Source organism: Rhamphochromis sp. 'chilingali' (assembly GCF_963969265.1).
Source record: "Rhamphochromis sp. 'chilingali' genome assembly, chromosome: 12".
In the NCBI taxonomy this organism is placed as follows: domain Eukaryota; kingdom Metazoa; phylum Chordata; class Actinopteri; order Cichliformes; family Cichlidae; genus Rhamphochromis; species Rhamphochromis sp. 'chilingali'.
Window position 1 is genome coordinate 3,201,377 of NC_137939.1, and position 22,163 is coordinate 3,223,539.

The following is a 22,163-nucleotide window of genomic DNA, read 5'->3' on the forward strand; positions in this document are numbered from 1 at the left end:
CGCGTGTTTATGCCCGCAGTTTATCGTGTGGATATGGTGATGCATTCAAATGCTCGTCGTAAAAAATCTGTTTCAGGGGAGGAAGCAGGGTTTTCAGCGGTCTTGCAAAGGCAATTGAAACATTATGTGTGACTGACAGAGACACGGCTGCATAAATCTATATACTATTATAAAAATAATTAATTCAAACACTATGTTTATATGTGTGTTTGTTAGCTTTTCGTGGAAGAAGTATTCAGTAGAACTACAAGAAATTTCTCAATTAAAAATCTGAAGTTTAAAACCAAAAGCATGAATAGAGGTAAAATAATAAAAACTTAAAAAGCTGAAAACTCTAAATAAATCATGTGCATGTTATACTTTCATTTGATACATTAGATCAGGAATGACTAACTCACGTTACCTCGTACATACATCCCACTTTGAATCATTAGGATGTCTTTATATAAGAAAAAGAAGCACAGTTTCAACAGAACATGACAGCTTTTTTCCCTTTATGATATATAAATGCTGCTATAGTTAAAAAGAAAAGAAAAGAAAAAAAGTGTCAGCACTACTCGTTGGCCTTAACCGTATGAACTAACAGTGTCAAGCCCCCCACCCCCCGAAACCCCAGATAGTTCTATAAATTTCTATTTCTATCTCTGTCGTAAAAAATAATGTATTGCTTTATGAATTTGGTGTAGCAAGAATGAGCAAACGCTTGGCCTTTATCAGTAAAGATAATTCTGTAAAACTTATATGAAAATACAGTTAAAAGTCCATAATTTATGCCTTTCTCGTGTTTTCCAACATTTTTAGTGGGGTCGGATTGGAGTCTTTTGACACGCCTGCATCACTTTATTCATGCTTTCATTGCAATTAGTTGGTTAAGGTGAAGCTGATTTTAACTATAGCTTTCATTCTCTGTTCTGTAACAATTCACCACATGATCCATATAAATTAAAATAGAAACTTCTAACTATCAGATAAGAAGTACGATATTGCACATCCACAACACACACCTTAGTACAAGCGCAAAGTAGCTTTTAATATAAATACTTACTATTAAAGAGAAATGCTCAAGTACCTCAAAGTTTATTTTAATGCAATAGTGGAATATAAAAATTAGTTTATACTACTCGTTTAACTGCATATGGACACATGCATGCATATACATCCATGTTATACTGTTTTTCTTGCAAGGTATGACGCTAATGACAAGATTTCCACGAGCGCAAAAAGTCTTTCCGGTCTCTATCCAGCACTAAATTTAGTTCTACTTTTGTGACAGTGAAAACAATTCCCAATCTAATTCTAAAAGATAGAAGTCAGGCATTTGGGGTGCAGATTTGCTCTTCTACCTCAGGTTTTCAACCCCAGTTTGTGCCTTTGAACGTCAAATAACGCATATTGCGAATTCACGATTTTTCTCCCACGACTTGAATGCCTCATAACACATTTCAATGAAACAATGAAATTGATCGTGTTTGACATTACTACGTTACAGTGTACCGATTCAACGACCATCGCGATTCTTTGCTGTCACTGAACTCCGTCAAAGCAGAAACGGTGCATTCAGTCCGAAGCTTTTATCCCCAGCAGAGCGTATGCTTAGTGAAGCAAATGCCTTGAGCAGGATGAACTGAGTAACCCCAGTGAGACTTTGCCTTTTGTCGCCCTCTGGTGAATTTCTCCAAGCATGGCAGATGACTCAATATTAGGGCCCACGGGGAAAAAAACAAAAAAAAACAAAAACACACTGATATTAGAACATACTTTATTCATCATCATTGTCGTCACAATAAAAGCACAGACTGTAATCTTTTGTAGAAAAAAAAATTACACTTTGGTAGCACAACCTAATTCAGAAAGGCGACTGAAACAGACTTAACCATACAGAGCGATAGAGAAGAACTAGGTCTTTACACTTTATATATATATATATTAGACTTTCAAGAAGCAAAATTAATCCGTTCAACATAAAAAGAAAGAAAAAAAAAACCAATCAATAACCATACCAATAATCTTTAAGCAAAGCAAAGAGTGTAAAGATGCCTGCAGGCCTGGGACAGCTTCAGAACCACTGGCAGTGTTGTGATGAACCCACACAAATAGTTTGCTTTCTGTTTAAGTATTTAAAAATAAATAGTTTTATTAAAGGACAATGACAAAGACTAATTTTAAAAAGAAAAAAACAGACGAAAAAACAAAACTGTAAACTTGTGATGAGCAACAACTAGTGTACATCATGTTCTACGGAAACAATGGCAGCTAAGCACTATTACTAATGAATTTGACATTACACAACAAAAACATATTAAAGTATGAAATATAAAATACGTCCACAGACCCAGTTTTTCTTTCTACTCTGAATTAGGGTTTCCAGCATGAAACCACTAACTAAGATGTTTATTTTTTTTTCTACATCATAGTATTAAACACTTATCTATGCTGTTGCTCAAGTACAAAAAACAAAACAAACCTATAGGCAGTCCTGAAGAGAGAGAAATGTACCTATTTCCAACAATGGCTTTGGAAGACCTACTCTAGCTGTATTCATCCACTCATCACTGTTACACTTTGGTTATCTGACACTTGCAGTGTTTCCTGTAAGATTTTTTTCCAGCGCTCAGGGAAAGTATACCTGGGTGATGACTGAAGTGAATAAATCACACCGTAAATGTCAAAAAAGCGGTGCCTTACTGGAAAAGAAATGTAAGAAAATATGTACAGAGGGCACTATGAATTAAGTCATTGGCAAGTTTGCAGCCTAGCTGGCAGCACGTTCTTTTCCCTGATAAGTATCATACACATTGCGTGTGTGTGTGTGTGTGTGCATTTACCCAGCCCTAAAGCCTGTGCATTTTATCTCTGCTCACTCTCTCTTTTCTCCATCTGCCATCACACTCATAACCCTAGCAGAACATTCATTATCAGTCAACATTATTATTATCAATTGATTTTGTTATTGTAACGGAAAAAAATACATTTATAGAAACTTAAAGGAAACCACAAGTTTAGCCTTATATATGTGGACATAAAACTTGGAGGACAACTGAGTTCACCTGATAGCTCTTTCTATAATCCATACTTGTCCATTGGTTTTTATAACCAACAAGATAATTAGTCTTCATCCTCTCATCAAAGCTGTGTACACTGACAAACTGTTTCATGTGAGAGCGGAAGCAGAGGAATTGCGTAAGTCCAAAAGCTCTATACATTTGCATAGTGAGAGTATAGGGCTGCCTCGATCTACTAACTTTTCCATATCTTTTTTTTTCTTCTCAGGTGCAGTAATTTTCATAATGGAAACACTGAGTTGGACTTTGAAGTTTCCCACAGCCTAACATAATCTTACTTGATTCCAAAGCATTACTTCAGCTCAAAAGTGGCTCACAAAGCTTAAATCAGAAATCCTCTACAGCAGGTTTCAGCAACTTTAAATATATCAAGTCAAGACGATCTTTGCACTGAGCTCATGCCTCTGCCATGAGAGGACAAATAAAAAAGTTATTTGTGGTCCAGAGCTTGAATTTTGTCACCCATTAAGCAGTTCCTGGACCTTCTGACAGTTCCTCCAGGTTCTGTTGCAATGCATATGAGGGGTACCAGGCAGAGTTAACTTTCCAGTGGTGGCCGCAGAGGAATACAGCCATCCATCTCCAGTGACTCGGGCCAGCCTTCATATTTGTTGCTGCTTTTACTGTTTTTCATACGCTAAGGGGGAAAGACAAACGTAAATGATGTCAGCAAAACAGACTGGGATCAGGTTCCTATAGCACAGTAGCTGCTGAATAATTGTACACAGAGTGCTGAACAGCCATTGAAACCCCCCCCCCCCCCCCCCCCCCCAAAAAAAAAAAAAAAAAAAATCTGCATTATCATGTGGTAGTCCAGATGCAAAAAAAACCCTAAATCAAATGAAAAATGCAAATATCTTATTAGCCAATCACATGGCAGCAACACCAAGCATGTAGGTACAGAGTTGCTACCATGGCCAACACGACCTGTTGAACTTTAAACTTCAGTAGGTTAATCTTTTTTTTTTTAAAGCAGGTTAATGTTTAAACTTCTGAAACCCAAAGAAAGATGCCTTAAGTGACATTGAACGTGGCATGGTTGTTGGTGCCAGACAGACCGTTGCGAGTATTTCAGAAACTGCTGGGATTTTCCTCAGCAGCTCGACGCCAGAGAAGAACTGACACATTGTAGAAATGCAGCATTAACTTAAATTATGACTTGTTAAAATGCAGGTTTACAGAAGAGGATCTATAAAAGTTGAATTTTAAAGAAAATGGACTACAGTGGTAAAAGACCACCCTGGGTACCATTCCTGTCAGCTAAGAACAAGAAACTGAGGCTACAATTCACACAGGGTCACTGACATTAAGTTAACAATAGATGATGGGAAAAATGTTTCCTGGTCTGATAAGTCTCGATTTCTGCTGCAACATTCAGACCGTAGGGCCAGAATTTGGCGTAAACAACATGAAAACATGAATCCATCCTGCTTTGTATCAACAGTTCAGAATGTGGTCGTGTGCTGGCCTTTAGTGCAAACAGAGCCTCTGCAGTCTTAGTCTCACAGTCACAGCTCTCAATCCAACAGAGCACCTTTGGGATGTGGTTGAATGGAAAAACATACATCATGGATGTGCAGCCTACAAATCTGTAGCAACTGTGTGATGTTATCACATCAATATGGACCATAATCTCAGAGGAGTGGTTATAGATAATGCTGTTTTGTAATACTGTTGTGACAGTTGCACTGTGATCTAGTCGCACAGGAAGAATATTTTCTACTGAACATTGGCGTCACATCAAAGACAGCACACCGACTCCACCTTCAGCCCTCGATCAGCACTAATAGTAAAAGGAACAAACCTGCTCAAAGGGACTCTTATTCTCAATACCCTTGGCTCCAACAAACACCCAGCTGTCTCTAAAGGCCAAATCCTTCACAGCTGTGCTCCCGAGCTCCTCAAAAAGCCGTCGAGACTCTTCATTCAGCCTGACATAGTGAAAAATACAAACAAAAAACCAAAGACAACAAACAAGTTTAGAGGGTTTTTTTAAACATGCTCTCTGCACAATTTTATTTCAAGGAAACCACAAAGTTACAAACACCATTTGCTTAATAAGGAAGATATGGTGGTCTCTGCAATAAATTCTCATCATGAACACTTTAATAACCATCATCCAAGACATCAAGAATTAATTGAATCAGTCTGATTTAATTCAGTTCTACACTTTGTAAATCTAATTTAAATCGAATCATGAAGTCGGTGTTCACATGTAACACCCCCGATAAATCTTAAAAGGTGAAAAACTTTTGTGTCAAGCCTGCCATTCACTGTCACATTATCATATATTCTTCCTTGCACTGCTCAGTGACTGTTTAACTTGTTAGGCTTCCCAGATAAATGCATTCAAATTTATTTTATAGCAGAAATTAAATACATGAAAATGTGACAGCACATGAGGCAAAATCCTCTTTGTTTTACTCTACTAAATATTTATAACACAATACTTCATAATATGAACTATTCCCAGGTTTCTATTAAAATTGGCTAATGTGAAAGGGGAGGAACTGGGAGCACAACACAAATCCTTACTTTGTAGCTGCATCATCAAAGGAGGCCACAAACACAAGTGTTCCCTCATGAAGAGGCCGGAGAAACTTCAACAGGTCAGAAACATCTGAAAATGAGCATCAAATGAGATCTGAAGTGCAGTTTATGGGTTGTTACTGCCAAAGTGTATGGACTACAGGACTACAGGATATTAAACATTAATGTCTGGTTTTTATTACCTCCTGCCCACATATCAAAGGTTTTCGTCTCCAAAAGCTCGCCAGTCACCCCTGGAGCAAAGATACATCAGTAAAATGTTAAAACAGCACCATAAAAAGGAGCTAAAAAACAAAAACAATATAGTCTGCTAAAACGTGAAGAATAAGAGTCTTACCATTCACCAAGGCTATGTTTAGTCCCCTGCCAACATTGTTCTTCACACTGCTCACTAACCTGTTAGACAAAACCACAAGGCTTATACATAGCTATTTAAACTCTTATTCACACTATGTAACACTTATATGGGCCAAGACAACAGGCAAAACGGTGAGAGGGACCAGCAGAAAGAAACAATACTTGCATTCAGCTCCCCAGACAGGCTTGAAGGCCTGGTTATGACAGCACAGAGGAAAAAAACAGAACAGTGTGAAAACAAAACAAAACAAAAAAAAGGGGGGAAAAGGAGGGACTAAGGAGAGACAAAGACATAGATGAAGAACCAGAAATAATTAACACTGAATCTCACATCTTGTCCTCTAGGCAGATTTTAGGGCCAATGACGTTGGCAGCACCAGACACCAGACGGAAAGCCAGATGTTTTGGAGGACAAGGGGCTGAAAGTCCACATTTATATTTTCGTGGGTGGGGTTCTGTTAAAAAACATGTTGATCATAAGAAGGAAGATAAGAATGCAACTTTGTGAAAGTATTAATTAATGAGTAAGGTTATGCTGTACAGTTTGCTTACCTGGTGTTGCGTCTTCACTTGTACCTGAAAAAAAGCAAACAAACAAAAAACAACTGATTTCTTGATTAAACTTACCAATGTTATATTCCGAAAATCCAGCCATCAAACATGCATCAACTTTAAACCAACACACATAACTTGTCTGTAGCTTCGTCACTAAGATGGCAGACACATTAAAAACTGATTGCAGTTTAACAACTGCTTGTTTTGACCAGTTAGCAATACAAACACAAAAGATTTAACTCGCATAAAACACACCTAACAATCCAACGTGTAAAGTCATATTTTCCTCCATGTTTGGTAAATTTTATTTGCTTGTCAGTTAACTGGTTTCCGCTTGATTCCTCTTACCGCTGAAGAAATGCAGCACAGAGGACGCACTCTCCCCTCCAAATAAGGTGTTTGCCAGCAGCCAGGTGAAACCCACCAGCAGCACCACAGCCACAGCTCGCAGGGGGCCTGTCACAATGATCAGGACACATCAGCTCAGGCCAGAAACATATGGGTTTATCAATAAATCCCTATTGAAAATATCAACCCACCTGTTAATCTCATGCTTCACTCTTTCATAGACCTGGGGAGAAGAAAAGCATTGACATTAGAGTGGCTTAAGTAGTTTAACAAGACAGGAGACTTTTTAGTAAAACGTTCTTATTTAAAATACCATTTCCCAGCTTCTAGTTATACCAAATATTATAGTCTTTGCCTGTAGTCTACCTTTAGTTTTAAAAGATGATAAAATCTGAAAGAAACACAGTCATGAATAAAAAATGTAATTATTTTAAATTATTTAAAAGGGTATTTTTCCTCTGTGTGACGTTTCTCTTCCTAGCTTTATGTTTTTATTTATTAATTTTTTTTTACAGTGGCCCTGCAAAATGGCTCTGCAGAGATGACGTTTAAAGGTTTTAAAATGAACCCAAACAATCTCAGAGACGAGACACTGAAGAATGAACCCTTAGCGATGTTGTCAATTACATTTCTACTAGAATTAGAACCGGAAAAGTTCACTTGTTTACCTTTACAAGCGAGGATCGCCTTGTTTTGCCGCCTTTGCCCGGCTGTAACGAACAGTAACGAGGAGCTGTTGCTCTTGTCACCCTGGACTTTTTGCTATTTCTTGCGCTGTTTCCTCATTGAGTCGTCCCTGACATAAATACGCTTTCAGTAAGAAGACAGGCTGAAGTTGGTATCCTCTTTCGACGAACATGGAAAAAGACCTGGTTTAATTTAGCCCATTTGTCTTCCGGATATAACCTACAGCCCACCCCGAGCCTTTTCCACGGACCTCAACCCGTCAGTACAGAGTCTGCGTGAGGTGGCTCACGTGACCAAAAAAAAAGATTCTAAAAATTATTTTTAGTGTTTTGTTTTTTTTACTCAAATTCTTACAATATACATCACACTTAAGAAATAATAAAATAAATTAAATAAATAAAAAAAAGGAACAGTCTTTCTGTCACATCGGCACATCTGCTCCTCTTATTAAACACGCGACCAGCGCTGCAAAATCAAGATGGCTGCCCACAGTGCCGTACTCTCCGCGTCCAAAATAATGAATCCTTTCTGGGTTGGACGCCTTGGAAACACTGCTAAAGTAAGACAAGACACGCAGCCCTTGCTCTTTCGCTTGTGAATGGTGTTGCGTGGCTCTAATTTAAACTCCGTTATAATTTTTTTAACACAAGGTCATGCTGTTAACATCATTTGATTAGCAAAGCTAGCGGGCTTTTCCACATCTGTGGGTTGGTCACAGGTTTTACGGCATCCGTACACGGGATCCATTTAAAAACACGCTCTAAATCATTTGCACTTTGTATTTTCCAGGTATTTGGAACAACTTTGATCAGACACCGGAATAAGACCTCGCTTACTGTGAGTGAGTCAGATCGGTACATGGGATTGTTGTCAGTTTCCGGGCTGTTTTGCATTGGAAGTTGTCTTTTTCAGTGTAACTGAACTGTGTGTAACTGTGTGTGTGTGTATATGTGTTTTTCCACTTTGTTGTGGGGTGAAGGTTATGACACTACTCTGTTTGCCACTATTTGGACCAAACCTGTTCTTCTAAACATCAAACTGACTCTTGTCCTTCTGCTTTCCTCTGTTCACCTTCAACAACAGGGAGAAAACATTGTAAGTAGCTGACTCGTGACACGGTTCACTGCAATTCACTGCATCATGTCTTAAACGAGAATATTTTCTATAACGGGGTTATGATATAGGAAAAAAGATGTGTGATGAGAATAAAAACACTAGCATGATCAAAATAATATAACAGTTTTTAAACATCATGTTGCATGGATGCATGGAAATTTTGTTACCATCAATTTCAACTGGAATTTCTAACCATCTTGAGTCACAATAATAAACACAGTAATGACATCATCAAATCTATTTAAATATTTGTCAAACCTAAAAACGCTATTAACTGCCTGAGAATAATCTCTCAAACATACTTACTTGGTGCTCTGGACATGTGCTGGTTGATTTTTGGCCAGTGATTTGTAAGCTGTGTCCATTGTCAGCATTTTCAGCAATTCCTACTGCTATTAATACTACTACTACTATTACTATTATTCTTTTCTTTTGACTTCAGAATTCCTACTGATTCTGTGTATTAAAGTATTGCATGATATTGTCAACCCACCACAGTGAACATTACTACACCATATTTATTTGTTATTATGTCATTGGTAATGTGGACATAAGCAGACACCAGATACCAAAAACTATCAAATTCACTGTGTACCTTATTTTCATGAGATTATTTGTAGACTTAGAAAGGTAAACTTTTTTTTTCATAACATATGTTTACTGTAGTGGATGATCTGTCTTTAAAAGGTGCCAAACCTTAAATTTTCTCTATTTATTGAAGTTGATTCTTTGGCATTTAACAATCTTCCAGCCCCCTCCAGCAAAGTATGGAGGCAGGCACACTGTGACCCTCATACCTGGTGATGGGATCGGTCCAGAGCTTCTCAATCATGTCAGAGAAGTTTTCAGGTTGGTTAGATTGAATCTCAGTCCTGTTGAGTGATTACATGTCATCTACAGTCACATAAGAATTGAATCCATTGTGTGGTTTGTGAACATTGTGCTGCAGGTTCACCTGTGTGCCAGTTGATTTTGAGATGGTGAATGTCAACTCCGCTTTGGAGACCGATGATGACATGAATAATGCCATCACTGCCATCCGGCGAAATGGAGTTGCCCTGAAGGGTAAGCAAACAGCTTCTTCTTTTTTTTTCGATCAACGTATGAAAGCATGAAAAACAGAACATAGCTGTAAGTAGAGTATAATTTTTAATAAGACAGTTGAACTAAAGTAACTGTGTAATTGCTTATCTCTTTTGATAGGTAACATAGAAACCAAACATACCCTGCCAGCGTCTGTCAAATCCAGAAATAATGTGCTGCGGTAAGTTTAGATGAAATCTTTAGTTTCCTAGATTAGGGTCATTTTTTTGTGTGAAATAGCTCTCATTTCTTACGTAATTTGGTCTTTTGTGTGGACTACCAGCACGAGTTTGGACCTGTACGCCAATGTGATGCACTGTCAGTCCCTCCCCGGGGTCCAGACTCGCCACAAGAACATTGACATCATGATCATCAGGGAGAACACAGAGGGAGAGTACAGCAGTCTGGAGCATGAGGTCAGACGCAAGAGGAAAAACAATCAATACTACTGTCTGCTGAAAAACATGTTTATGGTCCCTTAAACACTTCTTATCTGTCTCTTTTTAGAAAAGGGAATTGGGTGCCATCTATGCATCATTAATTTTCCAAATCAAAATAACTGTGCAAAATCTTTTGATTTGGTCATATGATAGAATTTAATATAGACAATATTGACTTCAGAATGCAACAGATAAAATACGATTATCTGAAACTAAATAAGACTTCTGGGCTGCAAAGAAACATGAAAATCCTGCATTAATAATAATAATAATAATAATAATAATGGATTGGATTTATATAGCGCTTTTCAAGGCACCCAAAGCGCTTTACAATGCCACTATTCATTCACTCTCACATTCACACACTGGTGGAGGCAGCTACGGTTGTAGTCACAGCAGCCCTGGGGCAGACTGACAGAAGCGAGGCTGCCATATTGCGCCATTGGCCCCTCTGGCCAACATCAGTAGGCGGTAGGGTAAAGTGTCTTGCCCAAGGACACAACGACCAGGACAGAGAGCCCGGGGATCGAACTGGCGACCTTCCGGTTACAGATACACTTCCCAACCCCCTGAGCCTGTAGTCTGCTGTAGATCCAAATCTACAGCAGACTAAAATGGGCATTGGTGTGCCGGGATGTGTACCTGCTGTGCACGAAGCTACCACTGTGCTCAGAGGTTTACACTGTGAATGTTGTCATTTTGGGCTTTCAAAGTGTTTTGTTTTTGTTTTTTTTCAAGGTGGAATGATTATACAGCATACATCTTTAATGACTTAAAAAGAAGGAATTGGGTGCACAAGTCCAAATTTATTTCAGTTTCTCTAATGCACACATGGTCAAAGGTATACATTCAGGCTCTAACATAGTCCATTATTTGTTTATTTGTCCCTTAGTTATTTGTCTGTTTCAGGTTCATGTTAGGCTTGAGCCTTGGTGGTTGTACCTGAACAGTTTCCTCTCACCTGTGGGTGACGGTTTGGGTCTTCCTCCAGATCTTGGTGGAAGTGATGACATCTCTGAATAACTTGTACTCATGCACAGTTGTTTGAACTGAGGATCCTGGAATCTGCTGTTGTTTAAAATTCTTCAGAGAGATCTTCACACCTTGTGTAAATTTACAGTTTTCATTCTTAGATCTTCAGTGAGTTTTTTCAGAGTACTGATCAGTCCAATGAGTGCTCAGACAAATCATTTTTGCTCTGGTAAAGAGAAAGAACCAGTAGTCAATCATAATGACTAAAAAGAAGTTGATACTCCTTGACCTTGTCGAGTTAAAAGACACTGAAGAAGATTCAGCACCACTTATTAAAAGATTTAAGTATATGTTTATATTTGTGCCCATATTTATGTTCTGGCCGTATGTAAATCAGAGAAACTAAATAAAAACCTGTGCACCCAATCCTTATTTTTGTAAGTCATTAAAGATGGATGCTATACAATCATTCCACCCTGGGAAAACAGAACAGTTCAAAGAAATCATTCCGTTACATTTATTCTCTATGATGAATGTATATAAACTTCTGAGCACAGTAACTGTAGTTGTTGAGCCATGTTTGCTTACACAATACAGTTATAGATGCTGTTTTACAATTTGTACAGAAACATATGTTATATTATTAACCACTTAGTACTAATTAAAATGATTATTTTTTATTTACTGCTAATTTTGTTCTGTGTTTGTTGCACTTAATCGTTTTTTTCAATGTTTAGTGTTACCTTGTAGACAGAAGTTTTACTTTATGTAGTATTACGCGTAGTCTTAGAGACGACACTTTATTCCCACTACAGTCTTATTGATCTTTCTAGTACAGTTTAAACTCATGTCACTGTATTTCATTTGTTGTTGTCTTCTTGTCCTACTTCCAGAGTGTATCCGGGGTAGTGGAGAGTCTAAAGATTATCACCAGGAATAATTCCATCAGGATTGCTGATTATGCCTTCAAACTGGCCAGGGAGAGAGGTCGCCGCAGGGTCACTGCTGTACACAAAGCTAACATCATGTAAGTTACCTTTTGGGAAACGTATCCTGTCAAACACGTCTGGCCTTTTGTTTACTACGGTGAGTTTCTTAGTCCTGGATATGCTGAGTGTGGCATTTCTGTTTCAACAGGAAGCTCGGTGATGGCTTGTTCCTGCAGTGCTGCAGAGAAGTGGCCTCGGGTTATCCAGACATCACACTCGACAGCATGATTGTGGACAATACCACAATGCAGGTAACAGATGATGACATTTTAGGGAATCCAGGGAATGTTCTTCTTCTGATTTTATTTGTTTTACTTAACTCCATTTGTGTCGTTTAGCTCGTGTCCAAACCACAGCAGTTTGATGTGATGGTCATGCCCAATCTGTACGGGAATGTGGTGAGCAACGTGTGCGCGGGGCTGGTGGGAGGACCTGGCCTCGTGCCTGGGGCCAATTATGGTCGTGACTATGCTGTCTTTGAAACGGTGAGTGTTGGAGGCTTGAATAGGTTTGTAGGACACAGTTCTCTCAGAATATTGAAGGATGGAAAATGTATGAGTCATGTCTGTCTGGTGTTTCAGGCCACAAGAAACACAGGAAAAAGTATTGCAGAAAAAAACATTGCAAACCCAACTGCCATGCTGCTAGCTAGCTGCCTGATGCTGGACCACCTTAAGTAAGCTTTTCCGGATAAAAATTCTTCTTCATTGGTTTTCTGTGTGTGTGTGTGTGTGTGTATTGGTGTGACTGTATTATATTTAAATAATGTTTTTCTTCTTTGTGTCTCCAGCCTTAATGATTATGCAAGTCTGATCCGGAATGCAGTCCTCACCACAATGAACGAAACCAGGGTGAGCCTTCCTCACTGATGGGTTCCTCACCTATCGCGCTGCCATGAAGCTCACAGGCCATTGTTGCGTGACATAGGATTTAAGGCCGCAGTGACAATTCTGGCATGCTTCCTAGAAGGCATCACAATACATTCACACAAAGCAGCATTGTGCCCCTTTTCCTTTCACAAAGCTCTTGTGCAGCTCTACACTCTATGGGATCTGATTGTTTCTTGAGTAAATTCCAAAACCTGATCTACCGATCATGTGCAGCATCGGACTAGTTACTGTGGGAAACTGATTACACTTTGCACGCACAAAGAAAATACAAAGCGTCTATCCAAATACAGTATGCGGCATGAGATGCAATCCACAGTGCTACGATTTCATAGCATACGTTAAGGTCTTAAATAATTTAATACGGATTTTGGACCATATCTGTTAGCACCCTGTTCTTTTGTTTGTTGTAGCTTATTTATGATTTTTTTTTCTCTTTATTTGCAGTTGCACACAGCAGATCTCGGGGGTCAAGGAACCACATCAGAGGTGGTGCAGTCCGTCATGAGGGTCATCCAGAGTAAAGGACAGTTCACGGCAGAGCTGTAAGAATGACCGGGCAGGTTCACGCACCCACGCTCTTATCAGGTGGTTTGAGTTTAAACAGGTGTACCTTCTGAGAGAGGATGTCCGTGTTTCCATAGCATCTCGTTTCACACAGCTTACTTACCTGTTCACAATACAAATGAGCCTGCTTTCTCACTTCAAGGTTTCACATGACCTGTTTAAAAAGGTGGGTTTTGATAAAATTCTATTATCACTCCTGCAAGCATCGGTTTTACTGCTGGAGCTTATTCAGCTGAATATGAATCTCCTTAGAGATTCGTATGAAACATGAAAGGGCCTACTTTAGATATATAAATATACAAGTATAGGCACGCATCTTCCACTATACCTTCTGCAGCAGCCATTATTTATTTTTCACTTTGTGATTACATCACAGACTTTAAATTAACCAAAATGTCATTAATGCTTAATATAAATGTAAAGTGCCCATTATGTCCTGTTACATCGTTTATGTTCTTATCACAGCAACTGTACTTTGAAGAGGTGATACACTATAGAGGAGCGTGACTGCTGTCAAACCTGAACTTTACTGCTTGTGCCATAATGGCTTTTTTTGGTCTAGGGATGATATCACAATATTATACTGTTGTTTTTGGGTCTGTCCAAGAAAATGCTCATAACGCCTGATATGAAAAGAATGGTTTCATTTTGTTTGTATGTGTGTGAGCATAAGATGTAATCAATAAAGTAATTATATGTCTTAACATCTTTCTTTTGAAGAGAGGTTTGAATTCTCAGCATATTTGAGACGTATTTTGAGTACTACGAAGAATTAGGATGCACGTGGCTGACATGCACTCTAGAAACTAATTGGATATAAATGCAGAGAGAGCAAGCTGCCAGATTGTTAGATACGCCTAGCTGAAATTAAGGTTGTCCACTGAAATAGTTTCTTTAACAGTTCTTTTTTTTTTGTTGAACCTGTTCTGGAAATGTTTAATATGCTTTAATGATAATTTCTCAGGCTTTAATTTGTGAGTCTGTAGAACTGTACTGCTTTATGCTGACAAGTCATACTGATTGTTCTAATAACTGGGATTTGTTTTGAGTAGCTGTGTCTCATAAATGGACAACTGAGTGTACAGATATGTGCTCAAGAGGAAGCCTCATTGTTACTTTGACTCTGTGCTTCTGAAGCTTTGTGTTCTGGCCTCTTGCTGGGGATAAAGATTAGTAAGTAAGAAAAGCTCGCTGATCTTTCTGTTTGTTTTACAATTTCATGCTCCATCAACTTCTTAACCTTCAAAATTAGATGGTAGGTTGCTGTTTTACATGTTGCCACCAGGTGGCAACACAACTCTCTATAGCTGCCACTCAAAAAACTCACAGCTGCTTGGATGTGTGCTTCATTACATACACTGTCTTGACAATATGCAGAACACACAGTGTGCTCTTTGTCTGCATTGCGTAAACACAGTAGGGGAATCATGGATGCAAAAATATCTGGCAGGAAGATTGTTGGATAAAAATGGGAATATTAAGATAATTCTTGTGCTTTTTTATGTAATTTCTAGGAAGCAGGTTCTTGGGCTTAGGCCACGTGTTTCTTAGAAAAATGTGAAGGATTTTGGCTTTACTATCATCACTGCCTGAAAATGTTAGAAACCAATTTATTATAGTTTCATGTGGTCAAACCAAACCTTTTGCCACTGATTGATCCAGTTATTTAAAATTCTCTGCTCACACAGCTTTGAGATACACTGTCCGGTCCTGTGAGGCAGCAGATCTAGCACAGCACCGGCCTGCTGCTTACAGAATACAAACAATCGTGGTTTAGCTCACTATCGTCAGCAAGGCCTCCAGTCATAGGCGCACATCCCAGTGTAGTGATAGTAGACAATTTATCATCTGTGCAGTTCTGTGGGAAACTTACAAGCTGTTCTCCCTGTGTGCACATTTGCATACTGAGGAGAAAAAATCCTTTGTGATGAGGCACATCCTTTTTTAGATTTACTTGTCACAGGGAATCAAGATGTGTAGTGTGTGAAATGTGCTGCATGTAGTTTAACTCCTGCCAGTTGGCTCTTTAAATCTCTTGCTTCGTCTTTATTTTTGTCTGTTCCACGGACACAATTGATGGACAGACCTTTACATGTGCTCCGTTTTACTTGGATTCACTCTTAAATGTTGTAGTTTTTGTGCGAGGTTTCCTACCTTGAACTAGTTTTTTTGTTTTTGTTTTTTTGAATGGTCTTGTTCCTCTCAGGGGAACAGGCTTTTTACCTCACTACATCTCCCGTCACTCCTCATCACTGTCGATATACTAGACACTGTCCGTCTTATTACCTCTCCTGAGCTGCTCCTCTCGGCGCCTCCACTGGAGCCAAAGCCATTAAGCAAATGATCTGGTGTTGTGAGGGGTGAGAGAGATGTTGAAATAAACCACCAGACATTTGACCTTTATGGGCTACTATTCAGACCTTGTAGGAACTCTGTATAAAATCTACACTGTAGGTTTTTTTGCTGCAAACGCTGCACGTAAAAGGCTGGTGCAACCATATTACATAAAGTATCATCTTGCCATCAAAATGGTTACTTTTTAATGCCCAGATTTATGGTGATCAGTGTCTGAGGTGCGTGGAATTTAATTTTCAATAATCGCCTTTGGAAAATTCAACACAATCTTTTCTGTGCTGAAACGTTGTCCTTGGTTAGAAATAATCTACAGATCTCAAAATAGTTTCAGTGAGAACATTCAAATGAAATTATCCACTTCATGGCAACACACCTTAGTTGTTCACACAAAGCATAAAGGTAAAAAACAATATATGCAGTCTTCATTTTAGATGTCACAAAGTATTTGCGGCTCCCAGTGTTTTCTTTTGCGTGGGAACCGGCTCCAAATGGCTCTTTGGGTCCTAAAGGTTGCTGACCCCTGGTTTAGGCTGACGTACAAATATCTCAAAACTCTGCTGGAAATATTTCTGTGTACAACCAGAAGCACATGCAAGGTAAGATTTCAATTAATTTCAAATCATTTTTCATACTTAACATGTTCCACATGTATGCTTGTGCTTGTTTATTGGTTAAAACATCTGTTTCAGTGTAACTCAAAAAAGTTTTTGTTTTTAAAACTATTTTTTAAAAGTGCTAAATTAACTTGAGGGGCATGGAGTTTCTGGTGCTTTTGAACAGCATAGCTTTGTGCAGAGCAGTGTTACTGTGAAGTGGCTCATGGTAACCTTTGTTGTAATCTAACTCGCGTTCATATCAGTTTTCCTGCTAAGCTAGGAAACGAAATGAGAGTGCACACCATCCATTTCTAGATCGCCGGCCACACTAATGCGAGAAATTTTGCTAATTTGCTAATACAGGCATGTTTAATCTTGATATCATTCACTAAACCTCCTGCTGCTGCCCGGTTAACCAACTTATAATTATCTTCGTCCTCCCCCCTCATTTCCTTTTCATCTGTGTTTGAAATCCTTGTTTAATATCTTTCATCCACCTCTCTAAGATGCATGTTAATCTGAAAATTTTAGTTAAACCATGTGATATGACGTTGGCTCTAAAACATGTGAGCTCATTAGCCTGTGGCCCATGATAGTGCCCTAGTTTGCTTCAGATCATTTCCACAGTCCTTAATGTGCCCCCATCACTGTCCACACATATACACAGCTTACACACTGACTTACAGTAATTCTCTGGCATCTTAATTTAACCATATTAATACCTACCTAACGTATCCCATTATCTTACTTAGGTTATCGTTTCCAGAAGCAAAGGTACGCACACAAATATATGTGCAGTCAATGAAACGTTACGTCAGCTCTACTGCGCTTTGCAGTGCAGGTGATCGTAATCATCATTCATCTTGCCTCGGATCAGCCACTGCTGAGCACAGCTGCATCTAGTCTATGGTAAATGGTAAATGGCCTGTATTTATATAGCGCTTTTCTAGTCCCTAAGGACCCCAAAGCGCTTTACACAACCTGTCATCCACCCATTCACACACTGGTGATGGCAAGCTACAATGTAGCCACAGCCACCCTGGGGCGCACTGACAGAGGCGAGGCTGCCGGACACTGGCGCCACCGGGCCCTCTGACCACCACCAGTAGGCAACGGGTGAAGTGTCTTGCCCAAGGACACAACGACCGAGACTGTCCAAGCCGGGGCTCGAACCGGCAACCTTCCGATTACAAGGCGAACTCCCAACTCTTGAGCCACGACCACGATCTAGTCTGTTCTCTGTTAATGGGACTTTTTTCCCCCGCTCATCAGCTATGGCTTAGCTACATTAAGCTACGTCAGAGGTCAGCTATTCTCTGTTTCTTTGGCCTGGCTTTTTGTGTGTTTTGGTCGCTCTTGGATTTCTCGTCACAGGGACTTCCACTGTGATTTTTATTAGCCACATCTGTAATCAAAGGAAAATGAAGAATAGGTAGTTGGGGTGATGCCTGCTGGGCAGGAATACAGTTTGATAATCAGGGAGTTTGCTGGTTAATTTCATCTTTTATCTTTCAGAATGAAAGGAGCCAGATAAATCACTAGAGTCGGTCTTATCTTTTTATCAGGAGCTTAAAATTGATATATTCGTTTTGCACAGTTGGTTTTAACACCAGCAGAATGCCACCGAGTGAGCTCATATGACTCTTATCGCTGCAGCTCTGATAAGGTGTTTTCCACTGACTGTGGTTTCTCCTCCTTATCCTATTTAAGCCTACCTGATGAATTTGCATCTGTACAAAGTTTGATGACTCTTTGTTCAAGCACAATGTTGACCTCATAGTTCCCGGAGTTTTGACTATGGTGGCCACCCTGACTCCCCTTGAAACACAACAGATACTACGCTGAGCTCAAAGTCAAACCATAGTTACTTACAGTATTTGAAGAAAAGCACACATGCTTTTGTTATGAAACCGCAGGGCTTTCTAATTTGTAAGCCATAATGTTTTTTGTTTCATCCCCTGGGAGGAAATCAAGGCTCCAGGCATAGCCGTGTCCTAGTGGATGTGCATACCGATATGATCAGTATCTGATTTTATGTATGTGATTATGTGTGCACATCTGCATATGTTTTTATTACCGCTGTAACCTTTGGTCCAGCCAGAGAAAGTAATTCCACCCGTGCTACACTATCTTAGCCCTTTGCACTGCCCTTCTCTCAGTTTTGTGACCTGACCTCAGAGGCACACTGTGGTTACATTTTGCATGAAGAGGTGTCAGCATGGGGCACTTTCTGCATTGTTTCTGAATAGAATCCTGATGTCTTGAGCACTTTTCCTGTACCTCACGCATTGCTTTCCCCACTCCCACTGAGAAACTTGGCAAAACGTGAGCACAGAGAGCCTGGGAGCCATTTCTGCTTGGTTTTATGTTCATAATAAATTTGCTGGCTTATTTTCCTTGCTGTTTAAAAAAAAAATACATTTTTTTGACAAGACTGATTTGTTGTCTTGTATCAGAGAAAAAAACAGCCAGATGAGGAGCAAGAAAGAGACGAGAAGCAGTAATTGATTGTCTACTGGTGTGCGATTTGTTCCATATGAAACATACATGGCATTCTTGCCAGCGTTTCCTGTTCGCTCCCTTTCTAGTCTCTTTCACTCTGTTGATTACTCTACTAATCTCTGATGCTATTAAATGTTTTACCGTCTGTGCCCTTGCTCAGGGTTCAGGGGGTGTTGCTAGAGTTGCATTATATCAAGGCAAGCATGCTGCATGCTTGACAACCCACATTACACTTCTCTTATGTCATTACAACTCTGCTCCCCTGAAACTGGAGCATCTTGGCACTTTGACAACTCCCCCTCCAGCTCTGTGTTCACCAGCTTATAAAAAGTCTGTTCTCCTGGTTGCCAAAACAAACCCTATTTCCCAGTGACACTCGTGTATTCTACTAAATCTCATGCATGTTCTGCAATTCAGCTTACAGTTCACACAATGACTGTTCTTCCCCCACCTGTTGCCAGATACATGCTATTAAGAATCTAAATATGTCATGCTACCCCTCTAAAACTCCCCAAAATGACAAATTTGCTATCCATTTTTCATGTTTTAAACCAAAGTTCTTTCTGCGATTATCTAGATCATACATCTGTCAAAGGAAGGGCTCATGCTTTTTGCTTGTGCCACTCCCTTTTTCTGCCTTTCATATATTTCACCATTTCTTGATTTATATATGTTTTGACCCCCTCCTTTGCCTTGAATGTCTGCTCTACTCTCTCCACTCAAGCATCTCAAAAGACTTGATGAAAGCAGATTTCTGCAAATCCACCAGAAAACCTAACTTTGATTATATTTCTGCCGTCACTGTGACTTCTCAGTGGGATTCTTGCGTCTTGCTGTTCGTAAATGAAATTTGAAGGGGCCGGCAATGCTGTTCTCTCAAAAAAACCTCAAATGCGTGGCGTCTGACTGTTCTTACGTTGAGTCAATACAAAGAAGACCTGAATATATATACTGAAAAAAGTGTTTTTTAAAAAGTTAGTTTTCTCTGTCAGGAGTATTGATCCATGGTTGTAGGAGTGAATTTAGGGAAGATCTGATGCTGGCGAATCAGCTGAAAAGAAGCCGTACAGTCCTAACTAGCACCCAGAACAGATCTGGCCTCAGGAGCAGGCTAATTAGTACCATACTAGATGTGACCTGCTGCGAAACCACATGAGATGAAGTAGATATGAAAACAGTCTAGAATTGACTGCGCTTCCATCAACTCTTTTATCTTGCCACCTCTGAATAGCTCCAGTCAACCCGTCTTTGGGTAAATCCAAAGCGAATGAAGCTGTAAGCGTCTCAGACTTCACAGTTCTAAAGCCTCGTGTTGTTGATAGTTTTTATCACTCAAAGTGTTTCTTAGTTGTTCAAGCAATAATATTGAAATATCTAATAATTCTGCTTTTATTTCTAAATGTTATCCTGTGTTTGAAGGTTTGTTGTGGAACAGCTGGGAGGATCATGAAAGAATGAAGATGGAATAACAGACGAAGTCATGTATCATGACATGCAGCTTGTTTACCCTGTAATAGGTCTGCTATAAGAATGAAGAATGATACCCGTTAGGGTGAAGGTTAGACTCTTAGACTACTTTTTTCTCACATTCTCCTGCTGCTGCTTATTTGAAGTTTCTTTCAGCAGGCCTTCAAGTGCGCATACCTGCCTGGCCCCTTAATTTGCTCACTTCAAAGATTCCCCCAGCTGTCTTATCCGTGGCTTCCCATCATCCGGTTGTATAATCTTAGAAAAACAATGCGCACAGGCCAACTGTTGATGGCCTATATTCTCTACATATGGCTTCATTTTTCAGATTTTTACAGATTATGACCTCATGCTGTAATTTCGGCAAGCTGTTACTTGATAAAACACTCAGCCGAAGGCTTGAGTTCTAGCAGCTTAGTTTGTGTGTGCACCTCAGCTCTTGCACTCGCTCCAGCAATGCAAAGTCACGCTGTGTCCGCGTGGTGCTCAGTGTGAGGCGTTCTGGCTCATTTCAGCTCGTACAAGAAAGCAAACACTTCTGCGCTTTGTGAACCTGCCAAAATGAAATTATTAACCATTAAACGATTACATCAAATCACGGAAAGAATCTTCTGACGAGCTATGTGTTTATGTAACTCCCCCGAATGTTTTTTTGTTTTTAAGATGGCCTCTAATAAAAATCAGGTTTTTACTATTGCTCACAAGACTATATGTTGTTTTTCTGGGCTTGAAGACATGTCGTCATGCTCAAAAACCAGTGTACCGATGAAAGTCTCAGAAATATGGTGTTTTGCAGTGTTATCCATAAACCCCCCCCCCCCCGCCAAAAACAAATCTTTTGGGACTAACGAGTCAGAGTTGGTGTTGCAAAAAAGGTCTAACTGTCACGTGTACCTGTTTCATTTCAGCTTGGTGCTGCTGCTCTCAGTGTTTCACAGTGTGTGGGTCTTTGCTCCTGCTCTGCTCTGCTCCACTCAATTGTGCTGACACTTCCTCCTGTAGAAAGAGGGAGAGTGGGTCTTGCAGGTCAGGTGCACAGTGACCATGGAGATCGGCTGCAAGCAAGTGGCACAGGATTTAATAGTAATGGTAGCAAGTCGGGGATATCAGGTTACCCTATGCACTGGCACCTTTCAGTCCCTGTCAGCTCTTCCCATCACCATCTCATGTTCCACTGAAATATAATACAGAAATCAGCTCTAGTCCCTGCACAGCAGACTCACAAAGACTGCACACTAAATATATTGCTTTCGTATACCTTTGCGTCCTTGTTCACACTCATTAACCACTATGCATGCCCACAAATGTGTAATCAAAATCTATGATGTTATTTTGACATAGGACTACACATCAGGCTGTATTTAATCTTAAAGTATTTGTAGCGTTATGTCCAAATAAACAGAAACAACTTTTTGGGATTTCCTTACCTGTATGATTGTGCATGCATCAAGATGTTTGTATAAATAAGTCTAAAATCACTCAAGCTAACAGCCTGCATGATAGATAAAATGTGATCCCAGACTGTGCTGTTTATGTTACTCTAAACTATATGACCTTGTGCACCCAGGACATCTGCTACGAAGCTCGGAAGAACTGGCTCCACCCAGAGACGGTTTACTCCCTATTAAGG

The 22,163-nt window shown here is 39.7% G+C and overlaps 2 protein-coding genes across 3 annotated transcripts; one reads left to right on the forward strand and one right to left on the reverse strand.

The window, feature by feature from the left end:
• Positions 1-1,741: 1,741 nt before the first annotated feature.
• Positions 1,742-7,836, reverse strand: fam3a (FAM3 metabolism regulating signaling molecule A). Its single transcript, XM_080897935.1, has 10 exons — positions 7,541-7,836; positions 7,064-7,095; positions 6,873-6,980; positions 6,522-6,545; positions 6,301-6,424; positions 5,950-6,008; positions 5,795-5,845; positions 5,598-5,682; positions 4,867-4,993; positions 1,742-3,699 (listed from the first exon to the last, which is right to left on the reverse strand). The coding sequence occupies exons 2-10, from the start codon at positions 7,074-7,076 to the stop codon at positions 3,601-3,603; spliced, it is 690 nt and encodes a 229-aa protein (XP_080754061.1). The 5' UTR covers positions 7,077-7,095; positions 7,541-7,836; the 3' UTR covers positions 1,742-3,600.
• Positions 7,837-7,999: 163 nt separating this feature from the next.
• Positions 8,000-14,317, forward strand: idh3g (isocitrate dehydrogenase (NAD(+)) 3 non-catalytic subunit gamma). 2 transcript variants are annotated; one of them, XM_080897932.1, is made up of 13 exons: positions 8,000-8,118; positions 8,349-8,396; positions 8,643-8,654; positions 9,427-9,524; positions 9,625-9,740; positions 9,879-9,939; positions 10,042-10,174; positions 12,064-12,197; positions 12,308-12,410; positions 12,498-12,644; positions 12,741-12,835; positions 12,950-13,010; positions 13,494-14,317. In XM_080897932.1, exons 1-13 carry the CDS (start codon positions 8,038-8,040, stop codon positions 13,593-13,595), a joined length of 1,191 nt encoding a protein of 396 aa, XP_080754058.1. In that variant the 5' UTR covers positions 8,000-8,037; the 3' UTR covers positions 13,596-14,317. The 2 variants fall into 2 exon arrangements, with proteins under 2 accessions (XP_080754058.1, XP_080754059.1); XM_080897933.1 differs by lacking the exon at positions 8,643-8,654.
• Positions 14,318-22,163: the final 7,846 nt, after the last annotated feature.

What these genes read in the sequence shown, in the direction of transcription:
- fam3a (XM_080897935.1), bottom strand. An exon ending in AAACATAGCCTTGGTGAATG is followed by an intron (nt 5,846 to 5,949) that starts GTAAGACTCTTA and finishes TCTTTGCTCCAG; the next exon opens with GGGTGACTGGCGAGCTTTTG. An exon ending in ATAAGAGTCCCTTTGAGCAG is followed by an intron (nt 3,700 to 4,866) that starts GTTTGTTCCTTT and finishes TTTCCCCCTTAG; the next exon opens with CGTATGAAAAACAGTAAAAG.
- idh3g (XM_080897932.1), top strand. Translation starts at nt 8,038, where the DNA reads ATGGCTGCCCACAGTGCCGTACTCTCCGCGTCCAAAATAATGAATCCT. An exon ending in AAATGGAGTTGCCCTGAAGG is followed by an intron (nt 9,741 to 9,878) that starts GTAAGCAAACAG and finishes CTCTTTTGATAG; the next exon opens with GTAACATAGAAACCAAACAT. An exon ending in ACTATGCTGTCTTTGAAACG is followed by an intron (nt 12,645 to 12,740) that starts GTGAGTGTTGGA and finishes CTGGTGTTTCAG; the next exon opens with GCCACAAGAAACACAGGAAA.